Consider the following 21,445-nt stretch of genomic DNA (forward strand, 5'->3'; position numbering starts at 1 on the left):
AAGTGTGATGGTGGCCGGGATCTCATTGCATTAGCTCCTAGAATGATGGGGGTCGACTAACAGGAGCGTTGTTTTGACGACTCTCCTCTCTCACCTCAGGCTGAAAGCCTCTGTTTGTGTCACTGTTGTCGCGGTCATCAGGTCCAGATTACTGGAACTGAAATGGCCTTGAAGCATGCAGCATGCGTGGACCACCGGGGGTTTCTTTTAGTTTCTATTTCCTGGTTGTGAGCACGTGTAGTGTGTGTTTGTGCGCCTGTGTTGGTGTGTGTCCAGGCCTTCAGGAAGGTCAGTGTCATGCTGTTTTCCCATCGTTAATCAACCCACCTGATCAAGGGGAGTTGTTATCAGTTGACTAACATAAAGGCAGTAGCAGGGGTCAGAAAGAGAAGGGGGGGTGGGGGGTCTCTTTGCTCTGCTGCTCTTTCTTGGTCACCACTTATTTTAATACAATCCCTTCCCATTTAAAGATTTTCTCCTTTCCAGGCCAAGGTTAATGCCACAAACCGCGGTGATAAGATAAGGGACACAAGGCTTGATATCGTTAACCCGACTGGCCCCCCTCCAGACCCACTGCACAAGTCACAGCTCCCAGAGCGGGTAGCTGTGTAAAGAGAGCTCGCTGCCCTCTGTCCTGACTGACACAGGAGGCACAAGGGAAACCTTGTAAACATAATTAGTTAGGCAGACATGACTAGAGCGGCTTAGCGTTTACTATGAGGGTGTTTTTGCTTGAGCTGAAGTTGTTGAAATTGTTTTAGTATTATTAGCTGCAGAAATATAACCAACTGTGATTAGAATTATTTTCATTCACATATTGTTTGCTTGACCAACAGTCCAAAACACAAAGATATTAAACAGATAAAAACAGCAAATCTACACATTTGAAGATTAAACAACCAGAACAATTAACGGGTTATCAAAATGAATATTCATTTTCTGTCGATCAACTGAATTGTGTTCAAAGTTTACTGACTTTTCTGCTGAGGTGGAGTGCTTGTGCTTATCTGCTGGCCATACACAGCCTATTAAATGTGCTGAAACATGCAAGTAAACAAAGGGAATTTCCCGTTTGGCCATTATCGGGGCATTTCTTTCCTTGTTTTGGCCAACTAGCATGGCATTGTTTGAAGGTCTCCAGGCAAAACAGTGATCTGAGATAGCACAAAGAATAGTGGACCAACTTCAAATAAAAGCAAAGAATGAAGCGTCCCATCCGTTTACGGTCACCCTGTAATTGTCTTGGTTTTATTCGTTGGAATGAAAGCTAATGTTGCATTCGTTTGGAAAAAGATGGCTGATATCAGTGAAAAACCTTTGGGGTGTGTATTTACAAGAAGTGAGCTGACCTAAAGAGCATTTGGCACCTTCAAACACCAGGATGTGTGTCTCAGGGATCAGGGAGCTCCCTACAAGCTGTCACCCTGACTCCTCCTCCAAATATTCAAATCAGCCTTCCCTTCCCTTTTTTTTTTTTGACCTGGCCCTGCCTCCTCTTTCCTGCCCAACACAATGAGGCAGGATCCTCCTGGTTGCTATGACTTCAGGCCAGTGTCCGTATGAAATGCAAGCACTGACTGTTTGGACAGCAGGACAGGACAGAGATACGTCCCATGTTCAAAGAGAAGCTGCTGACGGGCACGGCAGGACGCGGCAGCCAGACACCGGCGCTCGGTGAGCAACCCGGACCCTGTCAGCTGGAACGAGACGTCTCAAGACCGAATGAAGTTCAACGCAAGTCTCTGGATGGGGGAATAACGTGGCGGTGTTACAGTTGTCACTCAGCTTCTCGGACTGATTCGGCATCTCGGCTCCGGACGGCGTGGACGACTTGGATGTGTGTGTGTTTATCAGTGGAAGTGGAGAGAGACAGGAGGCTAGAAGTTGAGAGAGTGCAGCAGCTGGCTCCAGAATGGGCTGCGATCCATGAATCCAATTGAAGGATTAGGATGGTTTTTGTTACTTTTGACATGCCTCTGGCTTCAATGGTGAGCACTGTTAATATGGTGGGAAACTGCTGGTAGCTTCTATCTCTGTGTCCTTTTTAATTACCACTTCCTGGCTTCGTCTTTGTCTTTGGGAAACCAGTTTCTTGTTAAGTGATATTCAAGATGTTTGCTTCCTTTAACCGCAACTACAGCATATTTAATTTTAAGTTTGTCAGATTTTTTTTCATGTGATATGCTGAAACACCTCCAATATCTGTTTTTTCTCAATTATCATTATTTCTAGAGAGCTGTCACGTACCGCGAACACAGACGAAACTTACCGGGTTTCAGTTTGGCTAGTAGTGTGCTGTCAGCACCAGAGACTTTCCCTGTTTGTCCACGGAGACTGAACACTTCCTGACACCTGTGTCCTTGACCATTCGGCCCAGATTCTCCCCCCCTAAAAAAAAAAACCCTAAATGGGTCCAGGCTCGTTTCCACATTCACTAAAGCCACTCTAAGTGTGTCCCATTTTCCCTTTCACTCTAGTTGCCAACATGTCTATTTGCAGTGAAGTCACTCTCCTCTTTGGTAATCATTGAAAAAAGATAAAAGGACTAAAAGCTGTTTGAAAACCTGCAGGACCCCCCACTCAGATTTACTATCTTGTTATGCAACTGTGTGTAGGCCACTTGTGTGCCTTTTACTCTAGTTGAGTGGTTTCACAAAGATCTTGGGATGTTCTTCCTAAAATGTGAACCTGTGTAATGCAGAACAATTTGACAAGAGGTATTCATAATATTTACATTTCATTTTGTTAGATATACATGCCACAAACGTATATACTTTGATAAGACTTTATCTGTAGTGTAATGGAGGTTGTTTAACTCAAATAGCCGGGATGCACAACCTCAAACGTCTGCCTGTTCATACAGTCTGTCTCCATTCTTCAGATGTTGGAAAAGTGGGGTTGATAAAAGTTTGAAAACAGGACTGTTGCTGTAAGCTCTCCTGCATGTTTTTTTGGGTTGAAAAATGATCTATCTTTTTGTTTACAGTCAATATTCTGCTAGAAGGATGCTAGAATTGACCATCAATCAAAGATAAGGCAGTCAAGTAGTGTTTATCATAAAGTATGAGGAAAAAGTTGTATAAAGCCTTTTGTGTGAAGTCTGATAAATCTTTGGTTGGTGCTGGAGACGGCTTTGTTTTGAAAATGAACCAAATGTGGTTGTGTGGAGTTAGAAAGAAGTGAGCTTATCAGACCTCTGTAGCCCGCCCGTCATCTCTGCTTGAGGCTAGCCGCTACTAGCATACTAACACGCCTGAATCTCTGACTGAAGTGTTGGTGGACGATCTCTCTGGTTCTGCCGCATCGATTCTGATACTTTCAGTCTCAAAATGTCCATCATGAGTCTGACAATGTTGCAGGAATGCAACGCTAAGTCAGTGTATTAATAATAAGGCAACGTGCATAGCATTTCAAAATATTTTATTAGATTGCCACTCATTTGGAACGCCCAGTTTCATGATGTGTTATTTACTGTATTGATATAAATGTTATAAAGAGGGTTTTTTGGGGGGGTTTGAGGAACACTTCTGAAACCGAACCTGCACCCTTGTGTCTGTGTTACCAGCCTATCAGCTTAGGGCATAAGTGTTTTGATTGTATTGTGTTTGTGTGTGTGGGGGGGGTCAGTGATCAGTAAAAGAATTTCGTTGGAATGGCCGGTCAGTTTCAGCAACAGTGTCAGTGTCCTGGAATGTAAGTTCCTTGTCGCAGTGTTTGAAGGGGGGTCAGTGGCCTGACTCTCGCCGACTCCCCACCAGGAGATTCCTCAGTCTAACGGCAAAAACAACTGCTTCCTCAGATACTGAGGAGGCCCCTGTTTGTTTGCTTTGCTGGTGCTCGTAAAGTAGACAGAGATTGCATGAGTGAGGGTGCGCGGCAGGGCCTGCTGACAGGGGGACAATGGAGGGGGGAACAATGGCCAGACTCGGGCCGTCTGTTCTTATGGAACAACCACCCGCCTGCTCCTTGTGATGTAATGAAGGAAGTGGCAGTCCTTCCCTCTCCTGTTTGTGTCTGATCATTAGGGTGGCTTTAACGGTCGTGCTGATGTCATCCTCACGGAGAATTCCCCTCCGATTTCCTGTTTATCCTGTCTTTGTATATTTCTCTCTTTCCTTCATTGTCTCATTCCATCCGTCGGACTGGAAACTTTTGAACTTCCCCTTGAGATGACAAAATCCATCATGCCAGTCAGCCTTCTATCATTTTCTGTTTCATTGTTCCTTTTACACTCTGTAAATTTGTCCTCTCTGCCTTGCAGGGTCAGGCACGACGGAGGAAGAACATGACCGAGTTCCTGGGGGAGACGAATATTCCTACCCCAGATACTCTGGGACAGATCGGGGGCTCTCTGCCTGGCGTTGGTGGCGGGCCGGACAGCTGGAAGAACCGCGCCGCCAGCCGCTTCAGTGGCTTCTTCAGCTCCAACGCTGGAGCAGGACCCTTCGGCAAGGTAACACTGATCACGACAGTACAAGCTGTTTTAAGCAAAGTGGTGCACCTTCTCTTGGCTGTAAAACAGACGTTTGTTGTCCAGACATTTCTCAGATTAAAACATGTAAAAGCAAACAAAACAGTAGCGAGCAGCAGTGGGAGGGAATCGGAAGGCCATATCCCCCGAGTCCTGGTGAGGTTATTTCCCGTCAATGTCTTCTGACTTGTTGGCTCACATACTTTCCTCCCAGCAGCTCTGGAAATGAGTAGGTGGAGCAAAGGCCTCGCTCAATTCTATCCAAATGCTTTCTTAATTTTTAAAACTCACAAAAAAGCTTAAATAGTTCATTTTGGGAAATGCGCTTACTGCTTATTTTTAGTTAGATGAGAAGATTGATACTTCTCCTGTCTGGCCAGCTGTAGGCTAACTTAGCTTAGCATAAAGACTGGAATCAGGAGGAAACCAAAGGTAACAAACTCTGCTTTCTAACACCTGACGCTCATTAATTAACAGAAATCCCAAAATATTGAACCTTTCCTTTAACTTCTGTATCAGAGGTTTTCAACAAAAATAATAATTTATTCCAATAAAGCACACACACACACACACACACACACACACACACACACACACACACACACACACACTCCCATTGTATCTTCCCTCCTGAGGTCACATCCTGCACAGTAGCAGATGTCAGATAGAGACAGTATCTGTCAGTCACCGGTCACTGCCTGGCTCATCTCTGTTCACCCCAACTGTCCCCCTTAACCCCTTCAGGGCCAGAGATCCTTCACCGGGACCTGGACCTCTTGCACCCTCCATATTGTAGGGATGAACCTCTGTCAGTCCCTCCTTTCACAAATGTTTTAAAAGGAGTGGGGCAAGTGCTAATCTCTGATCACTTTACTCTAAAATCTGTTATACAATTTCTCACCATTAATGAACGTGGAACGGTACTTTCTCTAAATGTTTCATGAACCATTAGCCTCTGGTCCATCTTCCCCCTCTGTGCTGTAGCTTTTTCCCCCACTCCCTAGTCTTCTATTGTTAAAATGGTCTCAATGCACTGAGCTCATTTTCATAACTACATAAGGCCTGTCAGACTGAACAAAGGCCTGAATAGCAGCTACTGTTGGATTTAAGAATTAAGGCGCCAGTGAGGACGGGATTTATATGCTAATTTGTGGACTCATCTTTTACTTACAGTTTGAATGTAACGATAAATTGACACACAAAGGACAGAAATGGACAATTACTTTAGCATCTCCTCTCGCTGTCATGCCGTTAACCCTGTTTAATCTATTTAGGCTTGTTTTTCTTAAATGTTTTTTTGTCTGATCACAGGAGTTGGACCGTCTGGAGCAGCTCCAGAGCAAGCTGCACTCCTACACGTTGTTCGGGCTGCCCAAGGTGCCGCGGCAGCTCTCCTTCCACCAGGACTCCTGGGAGGAGGAGACCAACCTGGCCCTGGAGGACAGTTGGCAGATGCTACTGGACAACTCAGAGGTACAGCAAACAGAGGCTGGTGTGTGTGTGTGTGTGAGGGGGGGGTATGTATGTCAATTTGTCATGTGCTTGTGGTTCCTGCTTTTTCTTATGGATATAGACCCCATATCAGCTCACATGTCAAGTCTCCCGTTTTACCTGTAAGACGTTTGAATGCATTTGTTCATCAATATCAGATTTCCACACAGTCAGAGGAATAAAAAAGTGTGTGTCACGGTCATAGATTCATTTAAAATGCTAGTGCATCACGAAGCGTCTCTCCTGCGTGGCTGCTGAGAGCAGAGGTTGCGCCCCAGTGTCTGGTTCAAAAGTAGCTCAGCTGACTTCGCTAACATTCAGCATCGGAGCAGGAAACAGAAACGAGTTATTTTGAGACAAGACTTGCTTTGTTTATTGCCATGGCGTTATCGTACATTGCCCTGTGTCCAATGACGCAGCTAAAACTGGAAAAAATGCAGTCAGTGTCGTCAGTGTGTGGGCCGCAGCACTGCAACTGAAATCAAATGAAAATTAGAAGCAACTTTAACTCAAAATAAGACTCATGTTCTTTGATGTATGAAACTTCAGAGGTGTTGTGCCTTCTTTCAATACTGGACACATGATGAAAGAACATTTTCAACTAATACCTCTTAGAGACTTGATTCACCATGAATAACTAAAAGAGGCAAAGCAGAAAGAACGGTATAAGCAGATGGTATATCCCAACCTTAACCCTAATCATTTTCATACATGTCCGCATTGACAAACATTCCCCGCAGCTGATTACATAAAGTCCATGCATACTGGCAATCCTCCTCCCTGGCAAGCATCTGACTCTTACTTCCTTGTCATTCGTCTCTGTCACACCTGCCCCGACGCGGGTTTTCCCAGAATGATGCTTACAAAGCACTTTATTGTAACTCTGCTGTCAGCAACCGTACATGTATTATGTAAATGATAACACCCTTCGCGCGCTGACGCTGGCTTCCATCTGTTAATGTGTATATGACTAATCAGGGCAGAGACAGAGCAATATCACCGCTCAGCTGCTGTACAGTCCCTCGTACTGTACCTTCAAACCCTGACGGTTAGTTACGTAAGACATATTACAGATGTTGTCCAGCAATCAAGTCGGTAATGTGAGTTATTGGAAAATATCATACATATATTCACATATACATTTAAACAAACATAATCCAAACAGAATTTATGTTTATGTAAGTTAAAACATTGTATATCTGATGAGTATCGTAGTATAAGTATTAAACCAAATCTAAATCTGCAACATGGATTTTTTAAACAATCATGACATGAAGGGCTGTAGAGAATAAAATGAATTTAGTTTTTCATCTCAGTCCTCATCTCTGTATCTTCCAGATTCAATATGTAGTGGCAAATAAAGCAGTGGTGATATAGCTGAAATTCCCTGTCAGGTTACAGAATTTGAAAATTTGAGCCTGGCTCAACTTTTGCTGCAGTGCAACGTGACGTCATCCATCAAGGTGCTCCATGATGATGCCACGATTGTGTATATCTACAAGAAAGAATGTTCTTACTGTTATTCTTTATCAAACTATTTGGTACTACATTTCTGACATCCTGAATATGTAAAAATTTCAATTATTTATCAATTATCAACATTTTTTAATTCATTAAAAAAAAGAAAGGAGAGCTTTAGCGAAACACGTTCCAATGTTTGACCTCTACTGTTCCAAACCCCTTTAACCCCAAACAGGAATGAGTTGGTGAATGAAATGATGAAAGTCACCATTACTGTAATAGTGTAATAATCTGGGAATATATTTGTTATATTTAATAACCTGATCTGTGTGTGCGTGCAGACATTGACAAGGCGACAGTTCCACCAGCAGGAGGCGATATGGGAGCTGCTGCAGACAGAGGCTACCTACATAAAGAAACTCAGAGTCATCACTGATGTAAGTTCAATGAGAACTCCTGTAAAGATCCTGTACTGATACTGAAGTCTGTCGGCTGTTGTGTAATATGAACTGGCTTCTGTCCTGAGATAGACAGACGCACAATGAGACCGGCCTTTATCAGCACTCAGTGAGCTGAATGCAGAGAAAAATAATTATGTTTTAACCGCGAGGCTGATAACCTCTGGCTTTAAAGGCTTTGTGTCAGCTTAGTGTCTCACTCATGTTGATAAAAAACATTTAGCTCATATTCTTTTTTTATCACCCTCTACAGCTGTTCCTGTGTGGGCTGCTGAACCTGCAGGAGAGCGGCCTGCTGACAGAGGTGGAGCCTGCCAAGCTGTTCAGTAACACCCAGGAGATTGTCCGCCTCCACACATCCCTGTGGAACCATGTCATGCTGCCGGTCCTGGAGAAGGCCAGGCAGGCCCGGGCTCTGCTCGACCCCACTGACCTTCACCACGGCTTCAGGACGGTCAGTTGTAATCACACTGTAGATATATTCCATCTCCACAGGTACCACAAAGAAGGGTCATCGAGAAGCCTTGACCCTGTGGACCGCCGTGCACCTCAAAGCCAATAAAAGGTTATCAGACAGGTCAAAAATATAACTGAATACATCAATAAATAATACAGCTAGTGGCATTTGAAATGGAGTGTAAAAATAAATGTATACAATTTCCCTTAAACTTTAATCATTTGGTAAGAAAAGCGATCAGTTGATCAACTTTGTTTGGTCATAGCGCATGTTCAATCCACAACAGTTTAGAGGGAATTATTATATTAAGTACTTTTTACTACTTATGATGCATTCCTGTAGATTAAACTACCAAACAGTATGTGAAGTAGTTAAATTGGCTTCACTTTGACTAACTAAAGCAATAAAATACTGCTTACACATTATCACACATCAGTAAGCCAATAATAATATAATAGCATATATTTTGTAAAAGAATTAATTAACTTATACGGATAATATTTGGAGTGTGGTATTGCTACTTTAGCAATAGTAAGTAAAGGACACTTCTTCCACATTGTATTATGTATTGATATATTCAGTTATATTTTTGGCTGTAATAACCATGTGTTTCAGGAGAACATTAACATTACAACATCTTTTAGATACATAAACGTAATGGGTTGGATCATGTAAAAATACTTAACACAGTTTTTTACATGTGTAAATCAGACATAAAAGAAGATTACCATCTGAAACAGCGCCTTAATTTGAGCCAGCACCCAGAATACTCTGTATACATGTAAATGCACAGTTTAGACGCCTGTATTTCTTATGAACTAATTCCATAAAATGTCGTTTTACATCTAACACAGTGTTGGCTTTAGGCTTTAGACTGAGGCAGAAGTAAATATGTTTTCCCTCATGTTGATGTTAGTAATATCTGTGAGTCATGTCTTTGTTTATGTGTGTGCTCAGTTTGGCTCCAGGTTCAAGCCCTACATCCGTTATTGCATGGAGGAGGAGGGCTGTATGGAGTACATGCGCACGCTTCACAGGGACAATGAGCTCTTCAGGACCTACGTCACGGTCAGTTCTCTCTGCTCTCTCGCCTTACAGTACACCCTGTACTGGGACACTCCTCCTCAGTTTTTCTTCATATTTCTGGCTCATTAAATGTTTCATTTCCTGTCTTTGTCTGGCTCAATTCAGTGGGGTGAGACCCATAAGCAGTGTAACCGTCTGAAGCTGGCTGACATGTTGGCAAAGCCTCACCAGAGACTGACCAAATATCCACTCCTGCTGAAGAGTGTTCTCAAGAAGACGGATGAGCCGTCGGCCCGCGACATTGTCAACAGCATGGTAAGGATGTAGAAAAACACACACTGCTTTTCTAATTGACTTTCTAATTAAAATGTCTAAACGAGAGTGTATTGTATATGTTTTTCCTCCTCAAGGTGGCCGCAGTCGAGGGCTTTATCAACAGCGTGGACTCCCAGATGCGCCAGCGTCAGGAACAACAGAAGCTGGCCACCATTTCTGCCCGTATAGACTCCTACGAGGCTGTAGAGGGCAGCACTGAAGAAGTGGAGAAGGTAAGAAACGATTTATGGGGCTCCATTGCTTTACCACGTCTTCAAAAAGAAAGCTCTGTCAGATATTAGACGTCAGAAGTCATCGCGTAAGATTCGGCTTCATGCTTTTGTCTTTTCCCCTCTCAGATCCTCAAGGAGTACAACCGCTTCGACCTTATGGCTCCCATGAGAGAAGTATCACCGGAGGAGACCCGACAGCTGCATCTTGAGGGAGCGCTGAGGATGAAAGAGGGCAAAGACAGTCGGGTAAGACTCACACGACTGCTTGTAAACACATGAGAGCTCTTATCTTTATACTCAACATCTGGTTCTCACGTTGGCTTCGCAGCCGCCTCACATTTCACATAAAATGGTTGACCCATAAAGCAAAATGCGTTTCTGTCAGACCTGAGATGAGTTTATTTCCTCTGCAGATGGATGTCTATTGTGTCCTGTTCACTGACCTGCTGCTAATTACCAAGCCAGTGAAAAGAGTGGAGAAAGTCAAAATCATCCGCCAGCCTCTCCTCATTGACAATGTCGTCTGTAAGGAGCTCAAAGACCCCGGTGAGTGCTCAGACGAAGACTGTTGGCTGACACTAATGATCATTTTCATAATTGAGACATATTGACAAAGCTCATTTTGTCGAAATGAAATCTTGACATTTGAGAAGCTGTAACCAGCGAACCTTTACAATATAACTTATATATTTATAGGCTAATTGTTTCAGTGTGGATGTAAAGCTGTAAAAATGAGCTGAAGTAACTGAAGCTTAAATAACGTAGAACTCACTGATGATGGTTAGACTTTTTTCCAACTGTTGCTGAATTGTTGTCCTTCTCGTCTCTGTAGGCACATTCATCCTCGTCTACCTCAATGAGTTTAAAAGTGCAGTGGCTGCCTACACTTTCCAAGCCAACAGCGCCACCCAGGGGCGAAGCTGGATCGATGCAATCTGCAATGTCCAGGTTGGAGAGCCAGTTCATATCTTATTAAATGTTTAACAACATGGAAATAAGATTCAGAGGCAGCCTTTTGTGGTTTGCATACTTAATGTGGCTGTATGATTACTCTGCAGAACCAGCTCCAGAGGCTCCGCACTGAGGAGGTCCTCCGGCAGCAGAAGAGTCTGAAGAGATGTAAGGAGGGTGAGGAAGAAGAGGAGGAGGAAGATGAGAGCAGCAACTCCACTACAAGTTCCCCATGCCTGAGGCACAAAGACCAGCAGAACTCCAGGTACCACAGTGTAATAAATGACTCATTCAAAGAAGGATAATGAATGCCTGCTATTGTAAATGTAATTTCAATATTCAGAAATAGCAAGTTACACCCACTTACGTGTTTTCCTGACAAAGTTTAGGTATAATCGGTCATGTTCAGGTCAAAAGATGAGCTAAAAAGATTGAAATCCACTCTGTTTCAGAATTAAAGTACATGTGAATGTAACTTGTACTCCGTTCTTGTGAGCTCCAAGTTGTTGTTGTTGTTGTTGTTGTTGTCTACCCATCCAATTAACTGACCAATCCTCTCTTTTCAGTCAATCAGACGGTTCCACTGAGACCCTGTCAGTGATGGAGATCGATGAACCAGAGCCTGCTGCCCCCAACATGAACCTCGAGGGAGCCACTAAAAAAGACTGCGATGTGGCTCCCCTGGCTGAGAGGTCTGAAATCCAGCAGTCTCAGTCCACGAGCCCACGTAGAGTCCACACCAGCGTTTACTCTGAGCACGATCAGGAGACGGGGCCTGACGGCGAGGAGCTGGACCCCCAGTGTCGCTCTCTCTCCATGGACAGCGCCTACGGTACCCTCTCCCCCGAATCCCTCCTGAGAGAACTTCAGCCACAGCCCGGCCAAAGTGAGGGAGAGGAGACCGAGGAGGAAGAGGGAGACAGGGAGGGCGAGGAGGCGGAGCAGGAAGAGGCAGGAATAGAGGAGGTAGAAGAAGAGCAGGAGGAAGAAGAGGAAGAGGAGGAGGATGCTGCCTCCTCACTGGGGTCCCAGCTCTCAGTAATCCAGTCCTCTAAACCTCGCAGGCGGCCTCATGTTCAGCCACGTCTCCACTGCCTCCAGAGGCTGTCCACTCTGACCTTGTCCCGCTCTGAGGACAATCTGCTGCAGCGCCTCCACGGTAAAACCTCCGTATCCCACACACACTCCCTAAGCTCTAAGACACAGGACCAGTCACAATGTAGGGACCTGGACTCATCAGCGCTGCCACACAGTAAAAGCATGTCAGAGCTGGGTCAGAACTGCATGGAGCTGTTATCCAGTGACCTCGGCCAGTCTGACGACTGCTTGAACGTGACCTCTGACAAACTGTGCGCCACCCTGAGGAGGGCGGAGGCCAGGCGAGGCCACATGGCGCCCGCCGGACCACGAGAGAGTAACGAGTCCCAAAGCAACAGCTCAGACGGGGAAACGGCTCCATCTGCCTGCGTGGGTCGGAAAAACGAGTCAACAGCCACGGGTGATTCAGGGGAAATGTCACCCAAAAAGAGGAAATCACCGACCCAGCAGCACAAGAAGCTGACGCTAGCTCAGCTGTATAGGATACGCACCACTCTTGTCCTCAACTCCACACTCACTGCATCGTAAGTCATCACTTCTGTAATACCAGTTTCTGGGTTTACTCCATTTAAAGGAGACGTTTGATTAGACTCTGCCTACCAGCACCTTTAAAGCTCCCAAATTAACATTTTATATCTTGTTTGTTTTATCCAAGGCTCCAGGAAGTAAATGTGCATATTCCAATAAATATTCTGGCATGTAACTCCATAAATCAAACAACTTGTCATTTTAACACTTTGGTTTTTATACGGAGTAAACAAACCAGATCTGACATGTTAATTAGTGAGCTTTGGTAAGCTAAGCTAAGCTAACCGGCAGCTGGCTGTAGCCTCATGTGTAGCGTACAGACATGACAGTTAATTTAATTAATCTTCTCTTTTAACACAAAAAGCAAAGTAGTGTACTTCCCAATAAGGTTGAACTATTCCTTTAATTCCAAGAAAATTATATTGAATTTGGTTGTAGATACAGCATTTTTTAATTTAAGGTAATATGTGTATTAATGTTGTTTCGTTTGCTTTATTTCCAGGGAGGTATAACCACTCTTCCAAACAGCTGACCAGTGGCATGTGGGCATAATAAGGAACAACAACTTGTTTTGCTTCGATGGACTGAATTTCTTGAGACACAAATGCACTCTCTCTTGCTGCCCTCTCCCTTCCTGTTGCTTTTTGGACACTGATCGTACCATTTTAGCATTTGAACAGTAACAATCCTTTTTCTTTTTGCTGTTGCATTGGTTTCTTGAGGGGAGGGGAGAGGCAGAGAGACATTAACTGCTTGCACTTTGCAACGGAAGTAGCATTATGGGGGCTGGGACCTTAACGTGGACTAGGGGAGTGCTGCCCCCTGCAGAGAGAAGAGACATCCAGGTGGAGGTCTTCAAACCTCATCCCTGCACTCTGCGCCGGAGGGAGGAGGTGGATCTCCACCATCTCTGTTACCAGAGTCAAAAAGAGGGACAGTAAGAAAGTGTCCCTGAAAATGCTCTCTACACGTATCTAAAAGACAGCACCAAGGACGTCCTCCGAATATTTGTACTACTCCTGGTTTGCTTCAACAAAAGAAAAAATTGCACAGTTATCTATGTTAAGTAGAAGAAACACTAAGGAGTGAATTTACATTTACAGTCACACAATGAATTTGAATTTATTGTTTGCTGTTTGTGTCTGCTCGTGTACAGATGTGTGTTTGTGTGTGTGTGTGTGTGTGTGTGTGTGTATGAATGGATGTCTGTCTGTGTTCGAATGATAACATGGTCCTTGATTCCTGACTGAACCAAAACTGATTCCCATCTCCTGTGAATACGCTGACACGCCCCAAAGATGGAAGACCTGAGCGAGCCAGTAGATTCCCGAAGGTCGAATACAGCCAATCACGTTTCCCGCTCGCACAACAGCTGCATCACCACACACACGGACTTCCTTCTTTACTGGTAATCGTGGTTGAACTAATGCCATTTGTTATGTGGAACTAATGAGAAGATGAGCTGATTTCCTAAAAAAAACAATGACTGAATGTGGGTGACTAAAGCTTTTTTGAGGAATTTCCTGCACTTGCACTGTCTAAATAAATATATATATATTTATATATAATAATAAATATATATATATATTTATTAAGGCTTGAGTGTACACTCACTCTGGAGGTCTAAATGTATCAACGCCACATACACAAGTGCACAAGCAGGAACGTGGTCATAGGAAAATAAACAAGAAGAAGGAGTCTACACTTGAGTAATGCCCGTGTTAGAGCACCTTTTTTTTTTTACATTTCATTTCCTGTTGTGTTTCTTTAGGATGGTAACACTAATAAGACATTGAACAAAGAGGTTTGGGTTGGATATTCTGTAACGTGTGAGTCTGCAGAGCTGAAGCTTTAGTTGAACACAGTTTTCCAGGAGATTTTATTAAAAAAAAAAAAAAAGTGACCGCCACAGAAACGTAACATTCACACTTGATGTTCAGCTTTTCAGTTCAGTGATTTATAACATTATTCCAAACATTGCCCAAACCAAATCGGTTAACTCTTGTTTACTTTTAGTTTTTTTTTGTTTATGTGTAATATTTATTATGCCTGCGATGTTTTATATATAAGATATTGTTTATATTGTTTGCTTCCATGATTTGTACATGTTTTTTGTTAATGTAGTCTTAATATTTTTTTTCAGGCATGAATGTGCTATGAACCAAAATCACGTGTTTTCCTCTTTCAGGAATGACTTTAAAGTGTCTTACAAAATAAATGCTAAAATACTTTACAATCCCTCTGTTTAATGGCTTAATCCGTTGTAATGGAGCGATTTGAGGGCTGAATCTGAATGTCCGCCGCATTAGAACAACATGAACGGGTCGCACTGTTTTGAACGCAGACAGACAGCAGGTGGCGAAAGAATGTGTTTGGGGAGGTGAAGAAGAATTACAGCAGCGAGGTCGTGACCGCGTGTGGCGGTAATTCATTACATCATCTTTTAAAAAAAATTTTATGTCATGATGTTAAGCCCAACCTGTTGCCCTGAGCAGTGAGTGTTAAAACCGGGTCAGTTTTCCAAGCCGGCCTGCACTGGAGAAAAGAAGTAATGAGATATTTATATATAAGTAAAAGTAGAAATACATCACTATAAAAATACTCCATTATAAAAAGATTATTTTTAAAAATTATGTAACTCCAATAAAAGTCCTGGATTCATAATTGTACTTACATAGAAGTTTAAAAAGTAGCAGCAAAATGTACTTAAAATATAAAAATAAAAGAGTGTTATATTGTTGGATTAGTATTACGGATGCAGGCAGCATTTGAATGTTTTAGCTGGTTGAGGTGGAGCTCATTTTAACTATATAGTGTCTGGTAGTTCAGTCTATGAATGCATCTTGAGCTGAAACAATCGATTAATTGATTAGTCTATCAGCAGAAAATGAATCCGCTTTTAGTCGTTTTGCAAGCACAAATACCAAACATCAATGTGAGGATTTGCTGCTTGTGTCTGTACAATGAATTTCTTGTAACGATTTTCTGACATATTATAGACCAAATGATTAATCGATTAGCCAAGAAAATAATCGTCAGGTTAATCGACAATGAAAAGAATCATTAGTTGCAGCCCTACATGCATCATATGTTTTGTGTATAAAATCTTGATCTTTAAAGTAACAAGTAACTAAAGCTGTTAAATAAATGTAATGAAGTGCAGTATTTGCTCCTGAAATGTGTAGAAGTACTGTATACTGTATAAGTAAGTACTTGAGTAAATGTACTTTCTACTTGAATACTACTTTCCACTTCTGGAGAAAAGTGGTTTTGATACGTCCATATTTACGACGGTGAAATGTGTATGTATTGTACATCAGTGTATTTTTAAAGTTCCTGCTACTTTACACATCTACAGTACTACAGTACTATAGGCCATTCAGTCTGCATTAGACTACTTTTACTTTTGCTACTTTAAGTACAGTTTTGTAGATAATACTTTCATGCTTTTATGAATGCAGGACTTTCCCTTGAAATAGAGTTTTACTGAAGGAAATGATCTCAATACTTCTTCCACCACTGCCTATTTATTTATAAGTCTGACTCTTAGACAAACGTATATTTCCAGAACTGTGCACAAAGTCTTGTACCTGTGGATCACATCTTATAGTGGTGGAGGACGTATTCAAACCTGTATACTTCAGTCAAGGTAGAAATGCAACAAAATATACTCAGCTACAAGTAAAAGTCCTGATGCGTTCAAGCGTAAGCAACATTTGAATGTTGCAGCTGGTCGAGGTGGAGATACAGATTACTGTTTTGTATGTCAAATAATATTAATTGTAACTATAGCTGTCAAATAAATGTAGTGGAGTAAAAAGTACAATAGTTTCCTGTGAAATGAAGTGAAGCAAAAGTATTTAGAAGTAGTAGAACATAGAAATACTCAAAGTGCAAGTACCTCAGAATTGCTCTAAAGTACACTTTCCTTTAACTCCTATGTATTATTTATAAGCACTGCTGTACAAAAACACGTGATAATGTAGTTGTACCTGTGCCATGTTTTTATTAATGTACAGTATTTGTGAACAATTATAACTGATTCTAAATGCTAACTTAGGGGGTGTGGAAGTAAAGTGTTACCAGAGTGCTGTTTCAAAACACTTTAGTTATTTAGGTTACTTGGAGTTAAACAACATTCATCTGTTCAGTGTAGTTTCTGGGAACTCAGTCAGATCACATATCTCGTCCAGCTGTCTGTCTGGTCCGACCGTCTGGTTCTGGTTCCCAGAAAGTTCAGATGAGTCCAAATCTGAGCGTCCAGCACACACACACACACACACACACACATGTGGGGCCGCAGTAACATCATGGCCAAGGTGTATTTACAGGTGATTATATCAGCTAATCGGTGGATTACAGCATGTTGAGTCCACACAAGCCTCTAAGCTGCAGAGAAAAGACCTGTGGTCCTGTGGGATTTTCTGTCTAATCTGGTCCCAGAGTGCAGCAGCCCCCCCACCCCCCCCCCCCCCCCGGCTCTCACATCTGGCCCGTCGGGATTTACTGTTGTAATCCTTGATTTTAAAACAATTTTATTATGCTTTATTGCTGATACGCTGGACTTTAATTATTAAAATGCAGCTTTCTATTTTAGCAATGAAGTAATTACACGTCCCTCTTGTTCTATTAGCCTTCACTAAGTAAGTAATGAGGTTGTGCCGCAGTCAGCGGCAGGCCGGCTGCATCCCATATAGATTATATTCAGGTATGTGATGTTATGTTAAGGCAGAGCAGGCTGCTACATATCTGGTGCATCTCACCCAGACAGGCAATATAATAGAATAATAGAAAAATAAAGCTCTAAATGCTAAAAACAAAAAGTGTAATTGACCCAAAAAGCGTAATTTCTCAAGTTGTGAATCCTTATATAAAATGCAAAATGTTCACACTTTGCACACTCTCCGGTTTTGTTCATGTATGTATTCTGTGCACTTCTCTGCATGAGGTCTGGTGGAAGTGTACGCTGCATGCAGCTGGGGCAGCAGTAGGGGTTAACACCACCTGCTGTGGCAGATGTCAAAAACCATGCTGTAAAAAATGTCCGATTAACACAAAGGGGCACTTTGGCAAATCCTGATTATAAGAGCACTTTCATTTATTAAACTCTGCCAATCCCCTGTACTCTTTTTGAGCGGGGATTAAAACCAGGTAGACACCATTGTCTATCTAAACAATCCCTCACTAAGCTCTAGCTGTTTCCTGGTGCCCTGGACAGGCCGGGCAGGCTGGCTGGTTGCCTGCCTGTAATCTCAGCAGGGGCTTATAGGTCACTACAACCGCTACACATTCCCATTCATCAACATCATCCCCTTTAGAGGGACTAGGTGATTGGATTTAGGACATGTTTTACAGGGGCAGAAAAAAAAGAGAACAGCGAACTAAAGCGTGTTTACAAGAGCTGTGCTGTGAAAAGGCCCGTGGACGAGTGGCAGCCATATGGAATGGATAACCCCGTGAACATCTGCCCTCGATCAGTACCACGCACCGCCATCAGACCGGTGGCTGTGACCTTCACATGGTGCACACGAACATCTGGCCCCGTTACTGGTCTCATGGAGCCCCGAAAAAACCAGCACGAAGCAGACGAGTGGCTGCAGAGAAATCCGCAGTGATGATGGAGAGTTCAGCGTTCCCATGTGGTAAAGGTCAAAACGAAGGTTCTGATTAGCAGAGGTTAAGTACAGTTTTGAGGTACTTGTACTTTACTTCTGTAGTTTCAGCTCAGAGGTAAATATTGTACTTTTTACTCCATTACATTTAGTTAATAACTTTAGTTACAAGTTGCTTTGCAGATTCAGGTTAATAATACAATCAGCAAATAAATGATAGTGTATTATTATTGGTTAGAATAAGTATTTATTGATCCCGAAGGGGGAAATACACAAACTACCCAGCAGTATATGAAGTGATTAGAATGAGCTCCACCTTCACCAGCAGCAACATTAAAGTGATGAACACATTAATGCATCAATAATTATTATAATCCAATAATATAATAATAATAATACATGATTCTGAAATGGTACATTTACTTGAGTAACTTTTACTTATAACAGAGTATTTCGACGCTGTGATATTAGTACTTTTACATACGTAAAAGTTTTGCGAACTTCTTCCACCACTGAATCTATTTTGAGAAGAAAACTATATAAATGTGCAAACTACCAAGTGCACCATCGTCTCTTTTTGGAGTACGACATGAATAAGATCACTTTAAATAATGAGTACACCTGAAGCACACGATGTTGTGTACTGAAAGACAAATATCAGTGAAAACAAACAAAGACTATAGCAGATGATGCAGAGGTCAATGAGCGAACTAGTTTTACAAATTGTTAGATTTCAGAGTAAATGTCCTCAAGCGATTCATACTTTCAACTTCATCAGTTCTATTAATGAACATTTCAGGTTGACTCAGTTTAAAGCATCACCGCAGGTTATTTCACTAATGCTACATCTTTCCGGGGAGGAAAGTAACTAATTACATGTACTCAAGTATTGTAATTAAGTACAATTTTGAGGTACTTGTACTTTACTTGAGTATTTCCATTTTATGCTACTTCAACTCCACACTTCAACCACATTTCAGAGAGAAATATTGTACTTTTCACTCCTCTACATTTATCTACCAGGTGTAACGACTAGTTACTTTTCAGGTTAAGACTTTACTTTAAAAAGAAAAACACATGATAAGATTATAAAATACACATCGTTAAAGATTAAACCAGAGTTTCAGTCTCGTCACGTATCAGAAGTCAATGAGTTGCTGGCAGATTTCCCCTCTGAACTTCTCAAATAGTTTCATTTTATCTGTTCGGGGCCCAAAGAGGTAAAAGTATCCGTTGTTTCACAAAACAGATTACAAAGATTACAGACAAGTCAAAAAGAAAAAGAAAGAAGGAACCGTTTGCCACGTTAATCATCTCACGACCCCTCAGATTTATCTTGTGACCCTTTGGAAGTTCCCGACCGCATGGATCGAATAGATAGAACCACTGGACTAAACAACTGTAAACTCTAAAGTAGATCAATGACCTAAACCAGCTACGATAGTAAAATGCATCATTATTAACAATCTAATAATGTCGTAATACATCAGTCACCAAGAGCCACTTTTCTGCAGAATGAGTACTTTTACTTTAGCTGACTATACTTTTATTTTTTTTAATCTTTTACTTGCACTTGCGAGATTTCGTACATGTTTTTATTGGTACTTTTACTTTAGTAAAATATCTGAGTACTTCCTCCACCACAGGTCTGCTCGGATGCCTTTACAAAATGAATCACAGCTGACGCTTTCTCCCTCTTGTTTTGGTTTTTTCTTTGGGCCACGCAGTCCCCAACAGCAGCAGCAGCAGCAGCAAGGTGATAATGTATTGCCAGCTGCTCTCTGGCATAAATTCATTCCACAAAGACGTGGCATATGCTAGAGGATCAAATGTCTTTATCCTCGGAAAAGTTGTGTTGTTTTCTAAATTGAAAGAGCATAAGGTCCCACTTTCACGCGACAATATAAACTCCTCACCTCAATAATTGTATCAGCTTATAAGAAGCTTACTGTAATTACAATATTGTCTTCTTAGAGCAGCAGCCTAAAACGTGAAACACAAAAATCACCCATTTCTAAAATTAAATGGAAACTCGTCGAAAGAGAAGCTATACTGGAGGAGGGCAGAGGGATTAACGTGTAAGTCCGGCACATTTAATATTTACAGCACAATCGCACAATTAATCTGACAATGTGTTCTGTGTTTAATACCTGAACTGATGGCCCTCCACAATCACCGGGGGGAGGGGGCAAAGTGGAATAAATGCACTTTAACCAGAAACAACTTTCACTTTTTTAAGAATTCTCATGTAGCCTCACTGTTATATTTACAGAATGAATGAACGACATTTATATTATTGAGTCATACATGTTACTGCGCCCACAAACTCACGCCTAGTATTTAAATGTGTGATTAACTGTAGTTTACTTACTTTTAATCTCTTATTCTCATAAAAGCCCCTCGAGGGACGGGGGTGTTCTAAATCAGCAGCTGCTATAAACGCTTTGATACTCACCCCATCAAATAAACCACAAATAAATAAATAAATAAATAAGACACCGTAAATTCATACAATATGTAAATTCCTGCGTATACATTTTCAAACAACAGAGGAAGTCCAAAAGTAGAGAAACAGCTCAAGCATCCTTCATGGTCCGATCTTCAGACCATCATTGATTACTAACTAAATTCATGGATCACTGACAGAAACATTTACTGTGCAAGAATAAATACGAACTGAATAATCGATCCAATCCTGCCTTCTTTTCCAGGCTTTTGAGACAAATTTGGCAACTTGAACACATCAAGATTAAACAGCCGCACCAGGATACCGTGTGAAGCAGCTTTATGGAGCAGGAGAAGGGACTCATTTGACTCAAATCACTCACAAAATCACTTTTCCTCCTGAGTGTTTCTCAGCCAACCTCAGTGGCCGGAGGAAGAACAGCAGCTCATGTGGATAAACCAGCTGTAACATACGATGGCTTTGACAGGATGTTTTCGAGTCTTCAGACTTCAATAACATAATAATAATATTCCTGTAGATGTCCAGCATATCCACTCTTTTTGCCAAGGGAGGAGTGTGTGATTCACTCCACAAAAACACCTCCTCATTTATTCTTGTTCTGTTCATTCTATCCTCTGCAGACGTTTGGATTAGACGGTTCCACAGTCGGATTATTTGGTTGTACTCATTCTGGCACCACGTCGCCCTGAATTGCTGGAATTGATCTAAACTTGGATTGTAACACATAAGATTAAGAGAGCAGGCGCCTAAAACTAAAAAAAAAAAGAAAAAAAAACCCCTCAAAACAGGGTCATGTACCAAACCCTGTCTTATATATTTGCAATTTAGCAAACTAGTCATTACAGGGAGAACTTGGGACATGTGCTGTTTCTATTCT

At 41.9% G+C, this 21,445-nt stretch overlaps 1 protein-coding gene across 1 annotated transcript in view; it reads left to right on the forward strand.

Moving 5' to 3' along the window:
• plekhg5b (pleckstrin homology domain containing, family G (with RhoGef domain) member 5b) overlaps positions 1-14,860 on the forward strand; it is a 48,176-nt gene extending 33,316 nt beyond the window's left edge. The window contains exons 8-21 of the mRNA XM_070910005.1: positions 4,262-4,453; positions 5,783-5,944; positions 7,765-7,860; positions 8,135-8,335; positions 9,296-9,406; positions 9,530-9,679; positions 9,775-9,912; positions 10,039-10,158; positions 10,326-10,458; positions 10,745-10,860; positions 10,971-11,128; positions 11,430-11,595; positions 11,632-12,485; positions 12,992-14,860. Of these exons, the coding sequence (XP_070766106.1) occupies positions 4,262-4,453; positions 5,783-5,944; positions 7,765-7,860; positions 8,135-8,335; positions 9,296-9,406; positions 9,530-9,679; positions 9,775-9,912; positions 10,039-10,158; positions 10,326-10,458; positions 10,745-10,860; positions 10,971-11,128; positions 11,430-11,595; positions 11,632-12,485; positions 12,992-13,001 (2,607 nt within the window). The 3' untranslated portion in view covers positions 13,002-14,860. The remainder of the gene's footprint in view (positions 1-4,261; positions 4,454-5,782; positions 5,945-7,764; positions 7,861-8,134; positions 8,336-9,295; positions 9,407-9,529; positions 9,680-9,774; positions 9,913-10,038; positions 10,159-10,325; positions 10,459-10,744; positions 10,861-10,970; positions 11,129-11,429; positions 11,596-11,631; positions 12,486-12,991) is intronic.
• The last annotated feature ends 6,585 nt before the right edge of the window (positions 14,861-21,445 follow it).

Source organism: Enoplosus armatus, chromosome 8, assembly GCF_043641665.1.
Source record: "Enoplosus armatus isolate fEnoArm2 chromosome 8, fEnoArm2.hap1, whole genome shotgun sequence".
In the NCBI taxonomy this organism is placed as follows: Eukaryota; Metazoa; Chordata; class Actinopteri; order Centrarchiformes; family Enoplosidae; genus Enoplosus; species Enoplosus armatus.